The 25,678-nt window shown below is 35.4% G+C and overlaps 1 protein-coding gene across 1 annotated transcript; it reads right to left on the bottom strand.

The window, feature by feature from the left end:
• Positions 1–8,944: 8,944 nt before the first annotated feature.
• On the bottom strand, positions 8,945–9,715 carry LOC141822498 (sufE-like protein 2, chloroplastic). The gene has a single exon (XM_074709947.1). It carries the CDS (start codon positions 9,702–9,704, stop codon positions 9,027–9,029), a length of 678 nt encoding a protein of 225 aa, XP_074566048.1. The 5' UTR covers positions 9,705–9,715; the 3' UTR covers positions 8,945–9,026.
• Between the last annotated feature and the right edge of the window lie 15,963 nt (positions 9,716–25,678).

The raw sequence follows: 25,678 nt of genomic DNA, 5'->3' as shown, positions 1-25,678 counted from the left end.
TTCCCTATCTAATTTTTGTGCCTAGAAAAGCTATATGAGTTGTGGCTAATTTCATTTTCTTTCTAGAAACTATTAGGTCATATTTTTTTAATAACGTAAAAATCATGTATAGATGTGCATAATATTTATTTTTTATTTTAGAGAATACTAATATGTTATCAATGTAGATGCATGTAAACTGAGAGGTATCTCTAAATATATTATCTATTTTTCTCTGAAATGCTTGAGGTGTTACCTTTAGGCCAAATGACATGACTAGTCATTCAAAGTGTCCTTCTGGACAAGAAAAGACTGTCCATTCTATAGATTCTGAATGCATCTTTACTTGCTAGAATCTAGTCTTCATGTCAAATTTTGAATATTATTTTGAGTTTTATATTTTATTTAGAAGTTGATCTTTATTTGGTATTTTATAACCATCTTCATGACAATTGTTAATTAGCTGCTTATAATTAAAATTCATTTTAGATTGTCTACGTTTTTATTCTGCACTTTTATTGACTATAAAAGCTGGACTCCTATGTCTATAGGAAGACCTTTAGATTCACTACAACAAATTTGACTTTCCGCAGCATGTCATTAATGGTGCACAATTATAGTGTGTTGTTAATAATGATTTTTACGGCGCACCTAATATGTGCACTGCGGATAATATGTTATATTTTAAAATTAACAACGCACAAATAACAGTGAGCTGCGAATATTATTTTTTACAACGTGCAAAAATTATGCGTTGTTAAAAGAAGGTTAAAAAAATAACATTGGTAGCACGAATAGGTGATACGCGGTTAAAAATAGATTAAAAAACTTATTTCTTTTCCCATTCGCCGTGCGACGGCGCCAAAAACTTGATGTGAACCGCAAGTATACGGTTGTGGTCAAGTAATAAAAAGATATCAAACTACAGGGGTTGTGTATTAGCTATAGTAATGTCACTAAGATAGTTGTCTAGACTCAGAGGGAAACGAATTGGTCGAGGATGTTGGTTATGTGTGACAGAGAAAGGAAGATTGACTTGGGGTTTATGGATGAGATGGATAAGTCTAGGATTTCGGAATCATATCTATGCTAGGTGAAGTCCCTAATTCATGTTTGTTCTCTTACTCTCAATGTTTACCACCTTGTAGGGATTCTAACCAAAATACCAACTCGACCTCGTCAGACTTTATTGGCATTTGACCTTGAAGTCTTATGTGGTGGCCCTCTAGTAAAGGTGACACTAGAAAGTCCAGTTAAAGGTATTCCTCCTATCACGAGGTGCCCCGATCATACGATCCAACGTCATACCCTCTGTCACTAAGTACCCTGTTAAGGATCTTGTCCTAGTGGCCATCAACCATTAGATATCCCTTATGGGGGTTTACCACTATGTAGGAATCACTTCGGAAAGTCCGGTTAAAGGCATTCCTCCTGTCACGAGGCGCCCCGGTCATACGATCCTAGGATCTTCCTATAAAGTAATCTACCCCTCATAATCACGCATATGCGCTCACACAAATATTTCATCAAACACATTCAGGGAACATAATACATGAAACAAATGTAAACACTTCATTGAATAGGGAAAATAATATAAACTAGTTCATACATCATTATCATCACATAGATGTTCATCTTACATCCTAAACTCAAGGATCCACTCCATTACAAGAAGATTACAACAAGAATACATGAAAAATGTCATCCACCAAAGAGGGGAAGACTTATCTTTGAAGTGTGGGCATCTGTTGAAGATCTTCTCACTCTGGTGTAGGATTGATCGATGGAGATGAAGTGTTTAGGGCCTCCCCAAGAGTGGAGAGGCACCTTCCCCCTAGTCCAGACCTAGGATTTTGGAGAATGACCAAGATAACCCAAGATTGGATTTGTTTTCCACTTATATACTCTCCCAAAACTGCCCAGATTCTTCCTAGTTTACTAGGCTCCGCCTCAATAGATTTTTCACCCAATAAACCCAGTTTTCTTTAATTGGACCCTGAACCAAAGTTATAGAGCATCAAATTATCTTCAATTTGGGTGGTGGACCGACTCATAACTCCATCTGAGCCAAAAGTTATGTTGGTTCAAAGTTTGGTCTGCAGTTTGGGCAGAGCACCCAACGCGGCCGCGGTTAAGAGGCACGACCGTATCATTTAGCACGACCTAGAGCAGTCATCTTTCTGTACACCCTGAATCAAAATTGTAGATCTTGAAGTTAGCTCCATTTTGATAGGTGGCACGGTCCGTCGTTCAATCGGAGGTAAAAGTTATGTCCATTTTATTTTAAGTCTGCAAACTGTCCAGATGGGAGACACGCCCGTGTACTTTCCGTCACATGGCCGTGCCTAGTGGGCACAGCCTGGGACAGGCGCACCTCGGGAAAATAGGCACGGCCAGTAACTGGCGCGCCTCTGGAAATGAGGCACGGTCGTGCCTATGAGCCCAAGCTGGATCAGGCTGTAGAAGTGGGCACGACCGTGCCTGATAAGCATGGCCCCCTGCTGTCGTCGCTCTGTTGGAGGGACACGGTCATATCTCCTAGTGTTATACGGCCGTGTCTAAGACTGGATATGTGAGGCACGACCGTGTCTATGAGGCACGGGCGTGCTTTGTTTCGTTGCTTCTTTTCTTTCGTTTCTTCGTGTTTGCTGCGTAAAAGACTTGCCCGTGATGACGAGCACGGCCAGTGCGAGTCTCTTTTCTCCACTATTTGCTCCACCATCAATAACGTATCATTTTGGCTCTAAATCATATCCTGTCAAGCAAAATATACAAAGAGTAGATCTCTGAGCAAAAAAGTAGAAATATGCAATATAAAAGAATAAGGTGTGATAAAGTATAATATATGCAATGAATTACAGATAGATGAGCGTTAACATAGCTAAAATATATATATAACCTACGCTCATCACAATGCTCCTTCCAACATCCCTTATTGGATTTACTTTTGTTTCAAAGAACATCACTTGAAAAGTTGGTTTGAAGATTCTGTGCTTTCCATGAAATAATTATTCTCGAGACAGGCTTTGTTCTTTAATATCTATCTACAACCTAAGTCATTATCAATTCCATTATAAATTAGCACCTTCTCAAACTGATAATATATTGCTAGTTCTATCAGCATTCTTTTTGTAAATATCACAATTGTTTGTTTTTTCTAGATGTGCTCAAACCACATGGATGACAGGGTTTCCGATGACATCAGTTTTAATTGGTTTTATTAATCTTTTTGTTAGACTATATCTCTTTTAGCTATTGAACTTCTTACTAAATGCCGAGAAAATCCAGTCTATAAATTAGTGAAATTTAGATGCATACTTTTGTCTCTCTTAGATGCTAGTTAGCTTGTTATGATTTCTTTGATCTTCAGTAACTGGTGAAGATAGAGTTCAGTTTCTTCATAACCAATCTACAACAAAGTTTGATGATCTAATCGAAGGAGAGGTAATTAAAATTTTCATTCTGTTTATTTTTTAAAATGATCTAACAGCTTGTTTATTGTGATTGGTAATATCTGAAAAACTGATATGCAGTGTTGCGATACTGTTTTGGTTACTGCAACAGCTCGAACAATTGACATTGCTCATGCGTGGGTTATGGTTTATTTTCTGATTTATCGCTGTTATTCTAAATGGATAGTTTCCTCATTCCACCAATTTTGATAAAAATTGTAACTATGCTATTGTCTTTCTTTTCTTCAGAAGAATGCAGTTCTGTTACTTCTGTCACCTTCTACCTCTGAAAGCATAACTGAAATGCTTAACAAGTATGTGATTCTCTATGTTATAATTATTTCAAATAATCAATCATTTTCGTGCACTTTTCCATTATTGCTCGTTATACAACATCAATAATCATTCTTTCTTTACCTAATTACTTCTGGTTGTAGACAGCATCATTATCAGCTGTAACCAAACCATTGTGTGAATAAATCTGTTTCTTTTAAATGAATTTATTTGTTTCTGTCAATATTTTGCTGGATACATTATAAACCAGAGCTTCTTGTAATCTCTTGTTTTTAGTAACTTGTTAACAGAATTTGCAGAATTGCTTTGTTGCATCTAATTGACATGATAACACTCTTAAACCTCATTTCTTATAGTTTGATAAGACCTTTTGGGTTGGGCATTGTAATTGAGTCCATGCTTGCTTTCTCTTTATTAAATAAAGACTAATAAAATGAAGAGTACCCTTGTGAAAATCAAATTTAATTTAATTTATAATTTATCACAAAGATGCTGGATCGAAGGTTTAAGTATCATCCCATATATTTCAGTTTCACTCAATGGTTGGAGTGGTACAGTTTTGCTACCGTGTCATGCCAACATTCATCACACTTGGACATTGTTTAGTTATAAAATATAAACCTACAGCAATTAAAAGTCAATTTAATTAAAATTATATAACAAAGTACAAAAACATAACAAACTCTAACACCAAAATGAGTATCGTGCATTTGATGGGAGCATTAGTTCTTATAGCATTCTATTGTGATCAACCAGATTATAATTTTTTAAGATTCAAATTAAATAATGCTCCTACGATTAATTAATTTCTTTAAATGAGTTTGAGAGGGAGTGGTAGAATCTATTTGTTAATTGATTCGTACTTTCCTATAAACATACCAAACTTAGAGGTGTAAATGTATAGTGATAATAAGATAGTATACATAAGTTCTTGGAGGAGCTAAGGTTCTCTTTATTTTAACATTGGTGTGAGGTGAGGGATCTGGTAGGATCCATGGATAACTGCCAATTTTATCGTTAAACAATCTACTTCTCTGAAATCTTCATTTGTGATAATTTTGTTTCACATGCAAAATTGGACCTATTTCACCTTATATACTCTACTGTTTATTCACTTATTGTGTCCCGTCCCTTTTGTTTTCCAAAGTAGCCAGGTATTCTAAAAGCCTTCATCCTTGTCATTTATAGCATGCTCTATTATAAAATTTGTTTAATCATTAATTATTGTTTATTATGATATAGTCAAAACTAAAGAAGATGACTGCTGGAGATATCAGTGTTAATGCTAAATGTAAGCTGCTTCATTGATCTGTTGATAGAGCTGTTGCAGAAGGTTGAATTGCATCCACGGATCCAAAAGCAAAAGTACATCACGTTCTTCTTGGTGGATCTTATTGGAAAGTTTGGATTGATAGAGTTTTAGTGGAGAAGGTGTGAGGTTATAATTATTTATATTTGTATTATATATATTTGTGTGTATAGGTCTACTGTAATTTAAAAATATAATTATCTGCAGCGCGTGGGTTGTGTGCTGCGGAAAGGTGCATCCGCAGCACGCGGGCCGCGCGCTACGGAAAGGTGCATCTATCTGCAGCGCGCGGCCCGCGTGCTGCGGATGCACCTTTCTACAGCGCGTGGCCCGTGTGCTGCAGATGCACCTTTCTGCAGCGTGCGGCCCACGTGCTGCGGATGCACCTTTCCGCAGCGCGCGACCCGCGCGCTGTGGATGTATTATAACTTTCAACAGCTTAGAGTTATGCAGCACGCGATGTGCGCTACGGATAGCTTAATTGCGTGCTACGGAAAGTCAAATTTGTTGTAGTGATTGCTTCAAGGGTAAGTGGTTGTTTAATATGCATTGTACATTCTTCTATTTCCTTGTTTGTATATCTTAAATCTTGCATCTTAATGGTGAGATCATGATTGATAATAGCTAGTTTACAATGTATCTTATCCTATTCCCAATATTTAAGTAGGATTTTCTCCTATAATTTTTAATTTCTCTAATCTAGATATTAAAGAGTCTACATTCGTTTGAGTATTTAGTAAGTGTAATATGTTAGTAAGTGTAATAAGTAACTGGGAGTAAAACTTTATGTAAGTCTCTGTATCAAAGAGGCATTTACAGCCAAGTAGATTTAGTTTTCTTGTATCTCGATTTCTTGTGTATCTTGTATATAGGGTAAATAGGAAGACAAGGGTTGACGCTTACAAGACCCTTTATATATCACATCTCATTCCACATTCTATAAAGGGAAAAAATAAATTAAATTGTGGTGAAAATCATGTCTTCTCCAATATCACCACGTCAATTCATCTTCCTTCTATGGAAGGTGAATATATATATAATTGGTATGATTATTATAATTCATAATTTTTAAAATCTTGATCTATCCAATCTTTCTCGTTCTCCTCAATCTTTGAAAAAAATAATAAATAGGGAGATTACAATAATGACATCTATGCTTTTGAGTCATAAGTAAGAATCCTGCCCTATTGGTTATTCTCAAGATCACCAATCTTGTCACGGTATAATTTTTATATACTTGTTATTTTTCAATATAGATATATACTACATGATAGATAATTTTGAAGAAAATTGCTAAAATATATGATACAACCTAAGCTTCCGGCCGGGGTGTATGTCACCAACATTTACTTGCTAGGATTTTATACTAGCTAATTAAACTACACATGCAATTATTGTCAAACTGTGCATTTGCACATTTGATATATTAATCAGACTGAATATTTTTTAGACCTGAGGCAAATTTATTAAAATAGATCCCCTCAAACAATATCACCTACCTGAGCTTTGAATTAATATTTCTTCTCTTTATTTTCTTTTTCTATTTTGAGAGACAAATGAATGTTTGGAGCCATTTTTATTGATTATATCTAGTAAACTATTAAAAATATATTAGAACATATAAATTATTAAATTTTTTATAAATAATTAATTCAAATATTTTAAATTCAACTTGAGAAATATGAACACATAAATATATGAATGAAGGATGCGTATACTTGCACAAGAAAGAGAAATTAAAGAAATTGAAATGCATCATACTAATAAAATATAATTAAAATTTGTCATTAGTTTTTTTTATGGTTCTTTTAAAATTTGAATACCCAATTTTATAAAATCTCCCTTTAATCTCTCACATTTTAAAGTCAATTGAGTAACAACAAAGCAATCTCCATTTCACAAAATTTATGAATTCATACTAAGGAAGGAAAAACTAATATCCACGGCCAAATTAATTAATTAATTAAAAATATCAAAAATAAAATACACATGATACCTCATTTAGCCAAGTGGATCGAGTAGATTAAAAATCCCTACACTCCATAACACACGTTAAAAGTGAACACGTTACATAAGAAAGAAAGCATATTTATCAAAATTAAAAGAAAACAGATCTCAAGTCACAAAGATGGATCAAGGAATTAGAGTTGGGGAGCTTAAACTAATAAATTATATTATTATCAAAATATATATATATATATATATATATATATATATAATAAAAAAGTTAGTAGATTATATTATTCAACAAAGTTGTGTCCTATAAAATTTTGAAATATAAAATTCATTTATAATAGAATTTACATCTATATTCTTAGTTAAATTTCGTTCAATATATATAGAGTATCAACAATTTTCATGAAAATCATCCTCTATTTTATTGTGAAGTGTCATTTTCACATGTTTCATTGTCATAAAAGCTTACTCAATAGTGGCGGTAGAAATAGATAACGTCAAAATAAGGTAAATCAATCTAGTCAACATAACATAAAGCTTTGACCGTCCACTCTCAGCCAATTACTGACACAACTCAACAAGTATGGAAGCCTTCAAATTCTGCATCATATCAAATTTATAATGTAGCAATTCATACTACAAAGCAATGATATCTTGATCTGTGAAATCATCGGGATAAAATGTTATTACATGTTTACAAATATCATCACTGTTAATTGAGTCAAATAAATTTTTAAGATCTAAAATTGTATTAAAAGAAAAAAGTTCCACTGGAAGACTTGGGTTTCACTAGCATGGTGATGTCGAGCGGCTCTTTGAGTTAATTAATGAAGAATATAACGAACAAATTAAGATTGCAGTGTTATTTATAGACTTGTGAATAAGGAATAATTGGAAATGAGATTGGAATATAATTCACATTTGATTAGGATTTTGAATTATCATTATGAAGGAATTGGAAAGAAACTATTTTATTTGGTGTAATTAATGATCAAATAATAATTAGATTGACTGTGTTTTTTTTGATAGGAGTGACTATGATTTTATAATCTAATTATAAGATAGTATACAAAGTCTAATTATAGTATGATTAGGAAATGAATTTGGGCGAATCTATAGTCCAGGACATCCCAAGCATGGATCCATCTCTATCAAGTCAGATGGAGAATAATAATTAATAAAAAATATCTCAAGTTTCGATTTTTGATCAAATGAAAGAGATGTAAAGTATAAAAGAAAGAAGATTGTATCATCGATTTACCACTTATTAGTATTAGCATGTTATCACCACATCACGATGTCTGTGCATTGTAAATTTTTTAACCTATTTTGTTTTATAACTTGTGATTTAAAAGAGGCTTTAAAATTTTTTTTGACCCTTTGTATGCTTGGATAATTATATTATCTAGGATTAAAAACTTAAAATTAATTTTTTAGACTTGTAATTAATTTATAATATATATTTTTGGAGTCCCTATAAGACGGTGGAGCTGGGTAAGAATATTATATCAATTTTATCAAATTTAAATATTATATGAATAATTTGTCAATCAAATCAAACTAAACAATCTTCTCTTATATATGTTATAGATCGCATTGCACTAACAAAAAGTGATGTAACATTTGGATTCAATCTAAACTACAGTAGTTTTGCCCATACTATATTTGTAAATTAATTTACAGTAGATTTTTTTTTTCAAAATCGACTTTTGAGGCAAAAGAATTCTAATATTACTTTAACCGTGTTAATAAGTTTAAACAAGCTTCAATTTTAATTTTTTGATCACAAATTAATTTATAATAATACAAATCTCCTTGCAGTACATTTTATCGTAAACTTTAAAATCTTATTTATTTGAGAGGATGAAAATAAAAATTAAGAAATTTTTTTATGTGAATGTTTTTCAATATTTATTTTATGAAAAAAATAAATTACAATTCATTTCTTCCTAATTCCGTCACGGAATAAACAAATCATAAAAGATTCAACTTTCTTTGATTAGCAACAAAGTAATAAAAAATTATATCATTAAAATTTATCCGGAGTCCTTGGAAGCGAAGCTTCTGTGTCGTTGCTGCTCCGCCGCCACGTCCCGCAGAAGAATCGCCCGCCCTCCTCCTGCTCCTTCCTGCTCCTCCTCCCTCGCCGCCACCAACTCTCTGGTCCTCTTTTGCATGCTTATCAGCACGTTGTTCCAGGTGTTAACCCTCGAATTCACCGCCCTCGCCGGCGACCCCATCACCTCCAGCGCACCAAAGTCCTCCGTCCTCATCTCCAGGACCTCCTCCGGCAGCGCCCCGTCGAGGACGGTCACGATGCAGGAGCAGAACCCCTTGGCGATCTCCGAGTCCGAGTCCGCCGCGAACCGCATGCGGGTGCGCCCCTGTTCGCCTTTGTCCGCCGCCACCGCCAGCCAAACCCGCGCGGTGCAGCCCGCCACGGAGTTGGTCGGCACGCGGCCTGCCTCGGGGAACGGCGGCAGCTGCGAGGCGTAGTCGAGCAGGCGCTTCACGCGGTCCAGAGGCTCCGGCAAGGACCGGAACTCATTGGCGAGGCGGCGGAGGCGATGGCGGGCGTGGTCGACGCCGGCTGGAGCAGGTCTGGCAGCGTGGACGCACCGCACGGAGGCCGCCGGGAGTCGCAGCCGCTGGGGCCGGGCGGCGCATGACCGAGTGGCCACGCGAAACCATCTCGTGTCGGCGGTTGCTTCCATCCCTACTCTCTCTCTCTCTCTCTCTCTATCTATATACTCTCTCTATCTCTATCTCTATCTCTATCTCATCTCTATCTCACCCTAATTCTCTCTCTTAATGGCCAATGTGGGAGACGATGAGAATAAAATTTAAAGGATGAAGAGGATAAATTTACTTTTCTATTTTTTTATATCTCAAATAAAAAAGATATTTATACACAATAGAGGACAATCTAAATACTCCTCTGACCAGTAAATATTAATTTTTTAAACTTATGGATCTTATAAAAGAAGAAAATTCCATACTTATTTTATTTTAGATACAATGAATTTATTTTATCCATTCATATTCATATCTAGAATAATTTAAATTTATATTTCAATACTCCTCTTTAAATTTAATTTTTTATTACTCTAAAGTTTCTCTTAATCTTATAAAATCTTCAAACATCAATATTTTATTAAAAATATCAACAATTTGATTATGTATCTTCACATATTTAAGTTGTCATTTTTTTATACTTTCTCTAATAAAACGATACTTGTATTTATGTGTTTACTCCTATCATAAAAAATTAAAAAAAATTCCATACCAATAGCAGCAATAGCTTACTTATTCTCAATAAAAGTTTCAATAGCTTCTTTTCGTAGCAAACGATCATCTTCAATAAATTTTTTTTGTCATGTAGCATGACAAACACAACCAATAACAACTACATACGCAACTTCATAAGTTGACAAAGTCATAATCAATTAACTTTTCAAACTGTGAATGCAATATCTACAATGTAAAAAAGAAAAATCAAAAACACTTTTTTATGATCAATTTTCCTCCCCGATCACTATCTTGTTATCCAATTATTTTGCAATTCTTGAAGAATGAATAAATTAAATCATAATCTAAAGTTCATCTAGCATACCTCAATATTCTATCAGCAACCTTCATACGTGATTAATTTGGGGACTCCATGTAACCACTAATGTGTCCAACTCCATAAAAAATATTAGTTCAGGAACAAGTTAAGTATCTCAAATTTCCAATAAGTTTTCAATACATTATTGGATTTATATTCTCACCATTGTCAAATCTAGATAACTTGCCTCTGCATTCAACAAGATGATATTGCACAATCGTTTAGAGCGCTAGAGGTGGAGTGGGGGGGGAGGTGAATAGCGTGCTTCACTTTTTCATTTATTTTCGAAAACTTATTTCAGAAGCCTTTGAGTACGCAATGGAAAATAAGAAATCAAAACACAAAGAAATGACATGCTTATTTTACTTAATTCACAACCTCTAGCTGCTACTCCAAGGGTCGTAGTCTTTGATTACTTCTGATAGGCAATCCACTAAAAGATAATTTCTCATAATGAAAAGAGTCTCGTCTTTTACAAGAAGAGAAACAGTAGCATGTTTACCGTTCTTAAACAATGAATGCACAAAAGATGAAATAAAATTTTGCTACTTGTTACCGACTATAAATGATAAGTTGAGCATGATGTTGGTGTAGAGTTTTAGTGTTGACAACAGTTGTAGAATTTTCGTGAATTGTGTTTTCAAGGCTTTGTTCACGACCGCTTTTATTGAGCAATCTGAGTTCTTGGATTCCCTTCTGGGTGCCCCACATGGACTATCTGACCTGTTATAATTGCTGACTTCGCATCTCCGGGCCCCTGGATCCCTTCCGAGCGTCTGAAATGCTGACATAGCGATTGCCAGATCAGACTTAACTTCGCTACATCTTATCCTTCTCCGGGTTCTCACTACAAAAATAATGGTCATTTGCGATGAATTTTGCTACAAAAAAATGTTCATCTTGGAAAAATTATTTAGTGATAAATTTAGCGACAAAAATATTTTCATGGGTAATAGCTTGTTGCAAAATTTTACAACGAAAAAATATTTATTCATCGTCAATTTCGTAACGAATAAATTTTTCATCGCAAAATTTGTCACAATTTGACAACGAAAATATTTTCGTTGCAAAATTGAGTAATTATTAATCTACAACGAAAATTTATTTTCATCGCAAAGTTGACGATGAAATATATTTTCGTCGCAAATGTTGAGACGAAAATTTATTTCATTGCTACGGAGGGGCCAAATAATATTCATGAAAAATAGATGAGATTTGGCGACGAAAACTAATTTTTGTCGTCAAATTGGTGACGAAACTAAGTTTTCATCGTCAAAGTTTTGATAAGACAGTAAATTACAATAGTTTTGCGATGAAACTATGTTCGTTGTAAAATTCATCGCAAATCATTGAAATTTCCTACAGCTTCAATTCATTTCATTCTCCAAATCCTATTTACATCATATATCATACTTCAACCAATCCTGTTTACATCATACTTCAACTCAAATAGTAAATACATCCTAACAAACAACCAACATATCAAACCAAACACATCCTAACAAACAACCAACATATCAAACCAACATAATACTAAACAACAATGCCCATCAATACAAACAACCAATGAAACATTAACATCAATGTTCAACAAACATTAACATCAATATATAGAAAACAGGTTATCATAACATCATTCTAATTCAATAAGTCTCAAAACATCATCTTGAATAAACAAGTTTGAACATATCCAACACATCACATGAACAAAACAACTAACAAAGCCTCAAAACAACCAAAAACAAAAAGTATCATCGACCACGACATCGACCTCGGAAAATACTTTCTGATCCACTTTCTTCTCCGTCCAAACTTCTTCTTCTTTTTCTATATCAAAAAACAAAACAAAAAAAGTATTATTTAGACCAAATTAACTATAATATATAAATTACTTACTTCACCACCATCCTTGATTTCACCAATCCTATTCGAAATAAAATAACAGTGTTAATCAATAATAAAAATAAAGGATTTACAAATAAAATAAAAAATATAAAGCAATCCTAATTGTGAGAAAAATCAAAATTATACACAACTAAGCTTATGAAGAATCATCATCATCACCATCATCACCAGAACCAGGAGAAATCTGACTCGGAGCGGAGCTTAATTGAAGATGTCGCAAAATGAAATCTGTTGTTGGCGCATTTCTCTCATTTCTTCATCCCTTAGCAAAATTATGCCCTTCAAATTAGAAACTTCTTCAGTCAAGCTTTCTATCTGTGCTCTTACTGCTGGTGGGGTGGAAGAAGATGTGCCAGCAACTCGATGAGTTCTGCTTAGAGAACTCATTCCCAATATCCTTCCCCCCTTGATCCCCCACTTGCTTCCAATTAGATATTCAAATTATTCCCAACAAAGGGTTCAGATCTATCATTGTTATCACTAACACTTAAACTTTTGTGTCACTACAAGAATTCAGGTATTTAGCGACGAAATATTTTTGTCGCTAACCTAATAATTTCGTCGCTAAGATATGTTAGCGACGATAATATATCGTCGCTATTTTTGTCGCTATAAGCTTGTCGCAAATTAACATTAGCGACGAAATTTTGAAAATTCGTCGCTAACATTAGCGACGAAATAATAATCGTCGCTAATCCCCAAAAATTCGTCGCTAACTTTAGCGACGAATTTTTAAAATTCATCGCTAATGTTAGCGACGAATTGTGAAAATTCGTCGCTAATGTTAGCGACGAATTGTGAAAATTTCGTCGCTAACATCTCGAAATAGGTCATCAAAAAATCTCTAAGGTTAGCGACGAATTTAACCAAATGCGTCGCTAACCCATTAGCGACGAATGCATATTATCGTCGCTAACTGACAGATTTTAGCTAACTAGCAGATTTTCTGCTCCCGTTTCTCTTTTTTCCTTTATATCCTGTAATACATGCACATCACAATAAACCCTAATACATACACATCACAAAATAATATTCATTAACATATTCACACACAACAAACACAAAGTTTAACACAAAGTTTATCACATAAATTTATCACATCACAAAGTTCAACACAATGTTTAACACAAAGTTTATCACAGCACAACAAATACAAAGTTTAACACAAAGTTTCAAAATACAAACATTATTCCAAGAACTATGGTAAACAAGCTCCCCGATAATTATATGGAAGTTCGAATCCTGCAATGGAATAATAAAATGTTAATTTGATTAACAAACTGACAGGAATATCAAAATGTTGAAATAGTGTTAAACATTGTGTAAGAAGCAAAACTGATGCGGAGAATACATACCACACGATTGAATTTTAGAATCAAAAATTGATAGCTCCTCCTGAAACAAAAATTAGGTTAATTATAACTACAATAATTAAGAACCAAACAACATTGTCAACATTTCTAGTTTACTGACCTGTAAATGCAAAATCTCATTCTGTAACATAAAGTTCTTGTGAAGAAGTGAACTTAGGCATGTCAAGCTACTTACAATGCCAATGTGATGTAAAATATTAAGACAACTATTAAAAATACCACATTAAATAAGTTTTTGCACTTGTAACTTTTATGCTAATTAAAAGGCACTGAGACACAAACTAATCGCATCAAATTCTAAAAATATGTACCTCCCATATAATTGCAGATTTATCATTTGATGATGATGCTAAATACTTTCCTTGGTTGGAGAACTGTAAGAACCATACTTCATCATGGTGTTCTTGCAATATCTGTCAGCATGCGTGTGTTGATAATAATTAGCTGTTAATTATTTATTTATTTCCGCTGCGCACGTTTGTGAAACGTGTAAACATGCGCATTGCACTGGGACGATCCAAACAGTGGTATCAGAGCTTGATTGTGCAAGGCCTACGCATAAAATAGTTTTACGAGTAGTAGTTAGTCATAAATTTAATTTAAGAAATTTTTGATATTTTAATTTAAAATTTTTAATTATAGAAATTTCTTAATTTGTTAGAAAATTTCATCTTAGGAAATTTATTTTCTAATTAATTAGATTTTCTTAATTAAAATTTTATTTCCTAAAATAGAGAATTTTATAATTTAATTCAAAATTTCTAATTATAAAAATTTCCTAATTTGTTAAGAAATTTCATATTAGGAAATTTATTTCCTAATTCAATAGATTTTCTTAATTAAGGATTTTATTTTCTAAAAGGAAAATATTGAGATTTAATTTAGAATTTCTAATTGTAGAATTTTCTAATTTGTTAGAAAATTTAGATTAGGAAACTTATTTTCTAATTAATTAAATTTTTTTAATTAAAAATTATATTTTTTAAAAATAAAATATGTGATTAGATAAGGTGATTTATTTACTAATCTAATTAAAAAATCTTGATTTATGAAATTGGATTCTTTGCCATATTTTATTAAATAAGATTTACAACAACTATGACTGAAAATAATCATAATTAGTTGCATTAGTTATATCATGTCATATAATTTGCATTGATTAGTTGTATTAATTATGTTATATCATTTATTGCCATGTCATTTAGATAATTGTTGTTTGCATAAAAAGAGGATGAGACCTGGAAATCTCTTACAAATAATTAAAGCTAACACCTTCTGATAATATGGTTAGAACCGAAGTTTAATTTTTTATTTGGGTTATTGGACTCTCTCCAAGCCCAGTCTGAAATTAAACATGTTAGAATCATCGAGATATGATCTCACGATTATCGCGCTGGCTTTAACTTGAAGCGCTGATTTGTTGGACTCTCTCCAAGGTCAATGCGGATAGAGGTGAAGTCGGGTGTTATACATATGATGTATACGTGTTAATGTGTTAACAACCCGATATTTATGCGACCATTCAATTAGTTGATAGCATAATATGATAGTTATGTATACGTGATACATGATCGGTATATGATACCTACCATTATAGCTAAAAATGGCTTGTTGGACTCTCTCCAAGGTTATTTTTATCTATTAATGGATATCAACCCATTTGGAGAATACCAACCGTCTCCCGAATTCAAAGTAAGGGCTTTTGAATTTGTAAAATAAATGGAATCAATTAATGTATGCAAATACATTGTAAATCATCTCTCTTATTTACTTAATTATATTTCTAAATTTAATTGATTACGCATGTTGTCTTTTATTGCGTATAATTTAGGATACAACAATTTGACTGGCCCTAAACTTTTGGACTGGTATTGGATTTTGAGAATTGTTCTCAAATTCGGAATTGTAAGTTTTATCTAGAGTCCGTAAAAGGAAAGTAGGCATGTGATGTCTCTTCCGCTTGATGTATTTTTGTAAATGAATGTCGTACCGTTTCCCTGTCCACTCGAGTATTGGATACTAAGTGCGGCTCTTACATATGTGATAATATGTAGGGCCTAAAGAACGGTAAAATACTTGTCTTTATAGTTGGAAAAATTATTACTATGTTTTTGTTTCAATAAAGAATATCCTTTTTATTTATTGTTTAAATAGAAAGGGGATTGATTTTAAGTAACAATTATTGTTACCTAATTTCGAATGAAATTCTTTATGGGATCGAAAAATTAAGTAACAGTGTCTACGTGTTAGATATTTCCAATGAGGCATTCAATATTGAAATCAACGACAAACATGCTTGAAAAGATAATCAATAAACCTCCTATTTGCGGAATTATTGTCTTGGCCATATAAGCTAGAAACACATCACCGAACTCCAAACAGTTGGCAGTTTAGAATCAATTAAATTATATTCATTTGATACATACGAATCATGCTTTAATGGCAAGATAGTTAAATTACCTTCTACTGGAAAAGGGAACTAGTGGGAGAGTTACTTGGCCTTATATATGTTATATTTGGGAGGTGTTCTAAGGCAATCGCCTTATGATTATACTTGTTATTGAATAAATTCACTGTTTAAGTGCATGTTTTATATGTTTGATTGGATCTTAAACTTGTTCACTGAATGTCCACAATACATTTCATAGCATGAGAGAATTTGTGATACGATCACAAACTGTTAGTTTCTCTACATGTGTAATTATGAAAGTATTGAAACTATCTCTAGTCGATGAATTGATGAACACGGACGTCATCGATTCTGTTGAGACTAGCACGTTTATACTCCTTGGTTTACCAAGCAGTAGCTCTCACTAGCTGGAGACATTGGATGTTGAGAGTTAAATGTGGATGCTAGTTAAAAGTAGCTAGTTCATTGGAGTGACCTGTCGTGAGACTTCATGTGGTTCCTTTTGTATGTCAATGAAGTTCTCAGTGCAGCTTAAGTGCGAGTTTCCTTAGACTTATGGTATTCAAGTCACCTTGGTCGAGGAAGCTTAAACTTTAACATCTTAAGCAAGCATCTTCAAGGAGGTGTGGACCCAAGATGATTGGGTATAAGTTAAAGTGCCCGAAGGTGTTTGAATAGCCCACAGAGGATTCACCGCTCTTTATAAAAGAGACGTATACCATACGACCGCTTGTTTGGATTGTTACTGAAAGTCTTTGGCCAAAGCAACACGTATTCTTGAACACGTGTATGAGTAACTTGAATCCTCAGAACAAGAAAGTAAACTTAGGCTAGGTGTGACGTAGTCAGTCTAGTGGGGACTGACACACATAGACCATGTCCTGAACCAAGCGGGTATAAGACGGTGAAAGGAACGAGGCACATTTTATTAAAGCTGCTGAAGGGTTTAGAAATTGTTCTGAAATCAATTATTGATTTTCTGGTCAATTGGGGATCATGATGTACTACTAGGTGCCACTCATGATTGATCCAAAATTAGGAGTTAATTTCGGACGACCAACATAATCGAAAACCTATTGGGTCACACACATTACAAGTTTGGAAGGACTTAAAACGAGTTTGAGAATTAGATTCTGAAAAATAGAAGAAATCTGGTTAGACCGGACAAAGGCAAATGATGGATTCTGTCTTATGAAGGTGGATTAACCAAAATCGGAAATGATCTGGTTGGTGAACCAGACAAACCAATTTTGAACCAAAGATTGAACCAACTTGGTTTGGTCATGTTGGAAGGCATTTTGGCAAAAAGGAAGGCATGACATGCTTCATCTTGAGAAGACGAAACTTGTTTGGGTTAAATCAGAGTTCGTTTGGTTGTTGAGTTGAACGTTTTTGGTCGTGAACCAAGATGAACCAAACCAAACCGAATTCGAGTTGAACCAAAACGAATGAACCTTAAAACATTGAACCCGGTTCAATTGAAAAACCTAAAACATGGTTCATGCCACATCTGGTTCACTCCTTCCTCCTCCCTCACGCGGCGTCACGATGCTTTCTCCCACCCGACGCTGGCTACAAAGAAGGAAAGCCATCTTGGGGTGGCCGGATCGAGCAAATAAGGAAGGAGATCCTCTCCTCCCACCATCAAGCACACAAAGAAGGCAACAAAGCTTTGATTGTTGCTTCTCACGCCAAAGAAGGAAGAGATCTAATCTTCTTCCCAAATCAACCGGCGAGCAACAAAGGAAAGAGAGATCCGGTGATCCCTAGCTTCGGCTCTTTAAAAGGAGGTGAGGCCGGCGGTTCTAAGGAGGTAACCAAAACTCTCTTGCTGCCTCCTCTTCCACCGTTCCTTGTTTTCCCTGTTTCTGTCCGAAACAAGAACTTGCTGGTTCTTTGTTTTTGTCGACCGGAAACCACCTCAGCTGAAGCTTCTCCCTGTGTTGTTGCTGTCTGATTGATGCTTGAGCTTGTGCTTGCTGTTTGCCCCTTGTGCTTGCTGTCGTGAGCTGTTTTGTACTTGTTGCTATGAGTACCGTGAGCCCCTTGTGCTTGCTGCCGTGAGCTGCTTTTTGCTTGTTGCTGTGAGTACCGTGAGCTCCTTTGTGCCTGTTGCTCGTGCCTTTAAGAAGATCATCGGAAACCAGTTTATCGGTGATCGTTAGAAAACCTCGAAAACGAAAGCAACGTGTGTTGTTACGCATTTCTGATATTAGGGTATTCTTCTGTATCGACCGTTGTTGATTTACGGCTAGTGACGTAACCAGCAACGTGACTCGTGCTTGAGAAGCTCGGACAAACTTGGCGTAGATCACCGATAGAGCATCCTGACCGGTACATGCCATTTCTGCTGCACGTCATTCGTCAGGTATAACTAGAATAAATGTGTTATTCTAACATTTTATTTTTCTGCTGTCATACAATCCTATTGTATCTTGCATGCGTGGTTGCGAGTATTGTAATAATTTAGCTTGTTATTTGTTTTCTTCCGCTGTGTATTCATTTTTGAAACGCATAAACACGCGCAATGCACCTAGCCAATCCCAACAATATATACCGATGTGTCTGATCCAATGTTAACTCAAACACGAGGAGGTTACAACTACTTTATTACCCTTTATCAATGATCGTTCATGATTGAGGTAATTATATTTAATAAAATACAAATCTGAGGTCTTTGAATGGTTCAAAGAATTCAGAATTGAAGTAGAGAAATAGCTTGATAAGAGTATTAGAACACTTTGATCTGATCGAGGTGGTAAATATATAAGTCAAAGATTTTAGGATTATCTAAAAGATAATGAAATATTGTCTGAGAGGACTCCGCAGTATACACTTGAGCATAATGGGGTATTGAGAGGTGAAACTGAACCTTGTTGGATATGGTTAGGTTAAAGATAAATCATGTAATTCTTTCAAGAACATTTTAGGCAACGCATTTAAGACAACTGTTTACTTATTAAACAAAGTCTCTACCAAGGTGGTCTCTACTATTCCATACGAGATATATAATAGTAAAACTTTACTTATCTTACTTGAAGATATGAGGTTATCCTACTTACATGAAGAGGATTGTATCAGATCAGCTGTAAGCTAAATCTGATAAATGTCTATTGGATACCCTAAGAAAATGAGGGGTTACCAATTTTATTCTTCTGTGGAACAAAAGCGTTTGTTTCACGTCATACCGTATTCCTGGAAGAGCTTCTCTTGCAAGAAATAGTGGGAACTATAAAATACCAAGAATTTAAGGGAGTTATTGTAAATAAATTAATCCTAATTAAAAATAATCCTTAGACTAATTAAGAAGCTAATTAAATGAATCCATTTATCCTAATTTTAACCAATTAAACCAGTCCATTATAACCCAAATCGAACAACCCAAATAGCCAATGATTTTAGCCCATTAGGATATAGAGTTAGGATCTGAATCGGGTTAAACCTGTTAACCCAGTTGGGAATCCACTAACGTTGTGATTTTCTCCCTGTTTCCCGAACGAATTGCGATCTTCTCCTCTGCCATCTCCCGATCGCTCCTCTGTTCTCCTTCTTCTCCCCAATCGCACGAGCTGCCCTCATCCGTAGTCAGTGCCGACGACGAGGAGAGTTGCCAGCGGTGAGGATCTTCGATCATCGAGTTGGAAATCTCATCGGGGTTTGGCTGGAAGCGGGTCAGGTGGCGACGGCGGCGATCAGCGCAGATAGGGAAAGATTGGATCTAAAGGGGAATTGGACTGGTAAGCCAAATTCTTGTTCGCGTATGGTTTTGCGTCAGGATTCCTTCGATCTTTTGGTGTTGATTTCTTGAATTTGTGGAGTTTCAGATCGACTCGGAGACCGATCGGTGAAGGCTAGTTTCGGCCGGGAAGAAGAAGCTGAGCTTGGAATCTGAGATGTTCTAGAGCAAGGGATCCGTGAGGTAAGCTTTATTATGGTGTTGCTGGAATTGGATCTCGATTTGTTGGGATGGATTCTATCCTGTTTTTCGTTGGGATTAAGATTTAAATTGTTGGTTCGGTTCGTGAGTAGAAGAAGAGGTGGAGCTGAGGAATTTAATCTGATATTTCTATGGCAAACGATCTATGAATTAATGTGAGTTTCTCTTCTAGAATCTAATTAAGTGTTGTTTGATAATGGATGTTGGTGGAATGGTTCTAGATTTGAGGTGTTGCTTAGCCGATTGATATTGGATTTAGTTACTATTTGATTGAATGGTTATGAATGTTGCTAGGTTTCGGTTAAGGATTCGAGTCTACTAGATTTTGTTAACTATTGAGATTGTTGTTGATATATTTAATTAGGTTGTAATTAGATTATGGTTAGGTGTTGTATAGAATTATGGTGAGTATGATGGATATTGTTAAAAGTTGATGAAGCTGTTGATGAGTTCTTGGATTGATCCGTTGGATGGATCTTCAAGGCTGGGTTAGTATGTTTAATGAACCTAATTAGTTAGATTAGGTTGTGCTATTGGATTTAGGGTTAAGGATAGGATTAGGTTAGGTTAAAGTTTGGTTAAAGGTTAATTGGATAGAGTAGGATTTATTTTGTCCGTTAACAATTAGAACGGGAGTGATAATCCATTTATTTGGTGTATCAATTAATAAGGGGATTGGTTAGATTAAAGTATGGAATTTAATTACTGTAATTTGATACAGTATCGTCGTAGTAAGTGTTGTGTTGTTGTTTGTTACAGGACCTTGATTTGATTGGTCCTATTACACTCGGAGTGTTACAATTTCTAGGGGTTTTATTGTCGATGATCATCTAATTCAGGTGGGTATCCTGTATTTGGTCACTACAAGTGTTCTTTCAGTGCATGATTTATTGTTGTTATTATCTACCCTATTGATATTCCTGCTACTTGTACCATATATCTAGTTGATACCTATGATATTCGTTGTTTGATACCTTCTAGTTGACTTTTGATATTATCTGATACTATCCTGTTGCTACTCCTATTACTCAGGTTATTTATCTAGTTGATACCTTATGATATTCGTTGTTTGATACCTTCTAGTTGACCTTTGATACGATTTGATACTATCCTGTTGCTACTCCTATTACTCAGGTTATTTATCTAGTTGATACCTTATGATATTCGTTGTTTGATACCTTCTAGTTGACCTTTGATTGATCTATCCATTGATAGTACAGTCTTGATTTTATATTGTTAACTTATGTTGACTCATCTTGATTCATGTTGAACATGCTGATTAGTTATAACTATTACATATTGAGATGATCATTATAACATCTACATGCTAGAAGTAGGTGTTGTTGCTTGTTATTGTTGTTATATCTCACTGCCTGTGTGGGTGAGATCATTATAGCACTGCCTGTGTGGGTGCTATGCACTGCCTGTGTGGGTGCGATCATTATATCATTATAGCACTGCCTGTGTGGGTGCAATGAACTGCCTATGTGGGTGCGATCATTGTAGCACTGTCTATGTAGGTGCAATCATTATAGCACTGCCTGTGTGGGTGCTACCATGCATTTGCTATTGTATTATACTGCATTGTTGTTTACAACATTGTTGTGTGTCATTGTTGCACTTGTATGGTATATGACTGTTGCACTTGTATGATATATGACTGTTGCACTTGTATGATATATGACTGTTGCATTGTATGACATGACATGCATTGCATATATTCATATGATTCCTATACCTGTTACACAGTATTGATCTTCTTTTGTTATCTCAGTTGATATATCATGTTCTATTACCATGATTCATGTTACCTGTTGATTAGAAATTTCTTTTCTTTATATCTTCGTTGTAGAGACTGTATACTCTTGTTATTCTTGCTGATATATCCTTACATGCACTTCTATCCTGTATCCACTGAGTATCTAATGCTCACTACCCAGACCCTAGGGTTGCTTTGTTTTCTCCCCAGGTAGCAGATAGAAGGATAGTACTTGAAGCTTGGAGATCTGATCGGCTGTATCCATCTCACATCAGAGGATTTGTATGGAGTGTTGGCAAGGGGTTTATGGTATTGTGGTATAGACTATATTTGTGGTTTGATGGATTGTTTGTGAGTATCGGAGTTTTATTTAGTCTTATACTTGTAGTGGTATGTTTTGTTCAGAGTTATCGTGTTTCTACTGCAAAGATTTTTCTACTTTTTGTATGTATGTGATAGTAATAGTTTGTGGCCGTGTAGGTCTTACTATTTGCCTATTTTGCATGTGGTATGTATGAATATGGACGTGTAGACCTTGTTATGGCCGTGTGGGCTTACTTGTATACATGTATTCAGGGTAATTGTCATAGTTACAGGGGAGATACTGTCGAAATTTTTCGGACGATCATTTCTCGGGGCGTGATAGGAGCTGAGTTAGGACTTTATGAAGTTCAAGAGACTCAAATAGACATTAATGAGACACCTAGTCATGAACCATAACTGATTGCTCATAGTGATGAGCTATCAACTGAACTTATTGAGACACAACCTCTTCGTAGATCTAGTAGGACACGTATTATTCCAGAGAAATATGGATTTCTTGTAAGTGAATCAAATGACGTGTTACTCATTGAGCACGAGTAAATTACTGATTATGAAGAAATTCTGAAAAGTTCATAAAGGAATAAATGGTCAACAACTATAAAGTTGGTATGGATTTCCTTAAATCGAAGTTTGGAACTTGGTGGAATATCTATTTTGATGAGGCAATCAAAGAATTTGATTTCTCACAAAATTTAACGAACCCTTTGTGTATAAAGAGACTAGTGGGAGTGCAATCGGATTCTTGACATTATATGTTGATAATATATTAATAAAAGGAAATAATATGCCTGTTCTGCGGTGAATCAAATGATGGTTAATTAAATGTTATCCATGAAAGACATGAGAGAAGCGATCTGAATCTCTGGGATTAGGATCTATAGAGATAGATCAAAGAGGTTGCTTAATCTTTCGCAGTCTACACATATAGACAAGGTGCTAAAAGTGGTTTAGCATGCTTGAATCCAAGAAAGGTTCACCTTTCGAAGTCTACGTGTCCACGGACAAAAGACAAGAGGATTTACATGAGTACGATTCCTTATGCTTCGGCAATAGGATTAATCATGTACGCTATGATGTGTATGAGGCCCGATGTATCATTAGACGACTGTCAAGACAATTCTTAAAGTACTTGCGAGGAAATAAGGATTTGATCTTGGTACATGGAGAAGGTGATATGGTTACACGCAGATATACAAATACTAGCTACCAGACAGACAGAATGATTCTGAGTCTCAGCCTGGATACCTATTCATTTTAAATTATGACGCAATAAGTTGATAGTGTTTCAAATAAGATACAATTGCAGCTTGTGAAGCAACAAATGAAGTAGTTTGGATCAGGAAGTTCATTTCTAAACTTGGAATGGTTTCAACCATTGTCGAAGCATTACTTGCTTACTGCGACAATAATGGAACAATCGCGCAAGTAATGGAACTCAGGTTTCACCATCGATCCAAACATGTGCTTTGGTGAAATCAATAGATCATTAGTAGAAGAGAAATACAATTCGAGAAGAATTCCACCGAAAGGAACCTTGCGGATCCTTTAACCTCTACCTCAAAGTAATTTTAAGGAACAAATAGAGGCGCTTGGTATTGGATACCACAGCAATTGACATTAGGCCAAGTGGGAGTCTATTAGATTTGAGAGGTGTCTTAAGGCAATCGTCTTATGGTCATACTATTTATTGAATAAATAGTAATTCACTGTTTGAGTGCACATTCCATATGTGTTTGATTGAATTTTAAACTCAAATACTGAATGCCCGTAATACGATTCATAGTATAAGAGAATTTGTGATCGGATCACAACTCGTGAGCATCTCTACATGTGCAATTATGAATGTTTTGGAATTATCCCTAGTCAAGGAATTGATGAGCACGGACGTTATCGATTTTGTCGAGACTAGCACATTTAGACTCCTTGGTTAACCAAGCAATTGATCTCACTACTGAAGACATTGGATGTTGAGAGTTAAACGTGGATGCTGGTTAAAGGTAATCAGTTCATTGGAGTGACCTGCCGTGAGACTTCATATGGTTTTGTACATATGTCAATGAAGATCTTAGTATAGCTTAAGTGCGAGTTTTCTTTGACTTGCGGTATTCAAGTCACCTTGGTCATGGAGGCTTATACTTTGACATCTTAAGCAAACATCTCCGAGGAAGTGTGGACCCGGGATTATTGGGTATAAGTCGAAGTGCTCAAAGGTGTTTGAATAGCCCACAGAGAATTCACCGCTCCTTGGAAAAGGAGACGTATACCTTGCGGTCGCTTGTCAGGATTGTTACTAAAAGTCTTTGGCCAAAGCATTACATGTCAAGAGTACAATACTCTTAGACACATGTACAAGTAACTTGAATCCACAAGACAAGAAAGCAACTTGGGTTAGGTGTGATGTAGTCAGCCTAGTAGGGACCGACACATAAACCATGTCCTGAACCAAGCCGGTATAAGACGGTGAAAGGAATGAGGCACGTTTCATTGGAGCAGTTGAAGGGTTTAGAAGATGTTTTAGATCAATCGTTGATTTTTTAATCAATTGGGGTTCATGATATACTATTAGGTGTCACTCATGATCATTCTGTAATTAATGATTAATTATGGACGACCAACATAATCGGAAACCTATTGGGTCACATACATTACAAGTTCTCCGATGGACTTAAAATGAGTTTGAGAATTGGATTCTCAAAATAAGAGAAATAAAGTCTGGTTGGACCGGACAAAGGACAACATGATGGAATTCGTCTTACGAAGATAAAATGAACGAAACTGATTTCATTTAAATTAGAGGTCGTTTGGTTAATAAACCAAATGATTCAATTTTGAACCAAAATTAAACTAACTTAGTTTGGTTAATGATGGAAGTGGTTTTGGCAGAACGGATATGATGAGGAGCTTCGTCTTACGAAGATGAATTGAACAAAACTAATTTGGGTTAAATCGGAGGTCGTTTGGTTATTAAACCAAGCGAACCAAAAATGAACCTGTTCGCTACAGTAACCTGATCCGGTTCAATGGTTTTGGTTTATTCTTATAGCCGATTCAGCTGCTAACCCAAAAGAAACTACTATAGCTTTCTCGTAAAAAGGGTGATCGCGATTTAGGGTTGGTAAGGGCTCCTGTTCATCTTCCAAGAGAGAAAAACAGCGCCGCCCCACTTCGGCCCTGAAAACTGCGACGACGCCTCCCTTGTTCTCGGCACTGTTCTGATTTCCCATTGCAGAACAACTTGCCACCGAGCTCAAGGCCTCCTTTGATCACCCACCTCATGGCCGCCGATTGTCGATGTTCTCTGCTCGCTGCGTCGGAGAAGCAAGGGATGCAGCGCCGAAATCCTGGAGCGCCGCCCAGATTCCAAATCTCATCC

The sequence above is a fragment of the Curcuma longa genome, chromosome 2 (genome assembly GCF_044706935.1).
Source record: "Curcuma longa cultivar G26 ecotype Majalengka, Jawa Barat chromosome 2, ITB_CL_G26_1.1, whole genome shotgun sequence".
In the NCBI taxonomy this organism is placed as follows: Eukaryota; Viridiplantae; Streptophyta; class Magnoliopsida; order Zingiberales; family Zingiberaceae; genus Curcuma; species Curcuma longa.
The sequence above is the reverse complement of the archived record's forward strand: the minus strand, read 5'-3'. Positions and strand labels throughout refer to the sequence as shown.

Bases quoted from the DNA above. Each gene is read 5' to 3' on its own strand.
- LOC141822498 (XM_074709947.1), bottom strand. From the start codon at position 9,704: ATGGAAGCAACCGCCGACACGAGATGGTTTCGCGTGGCCACTCGGTCA.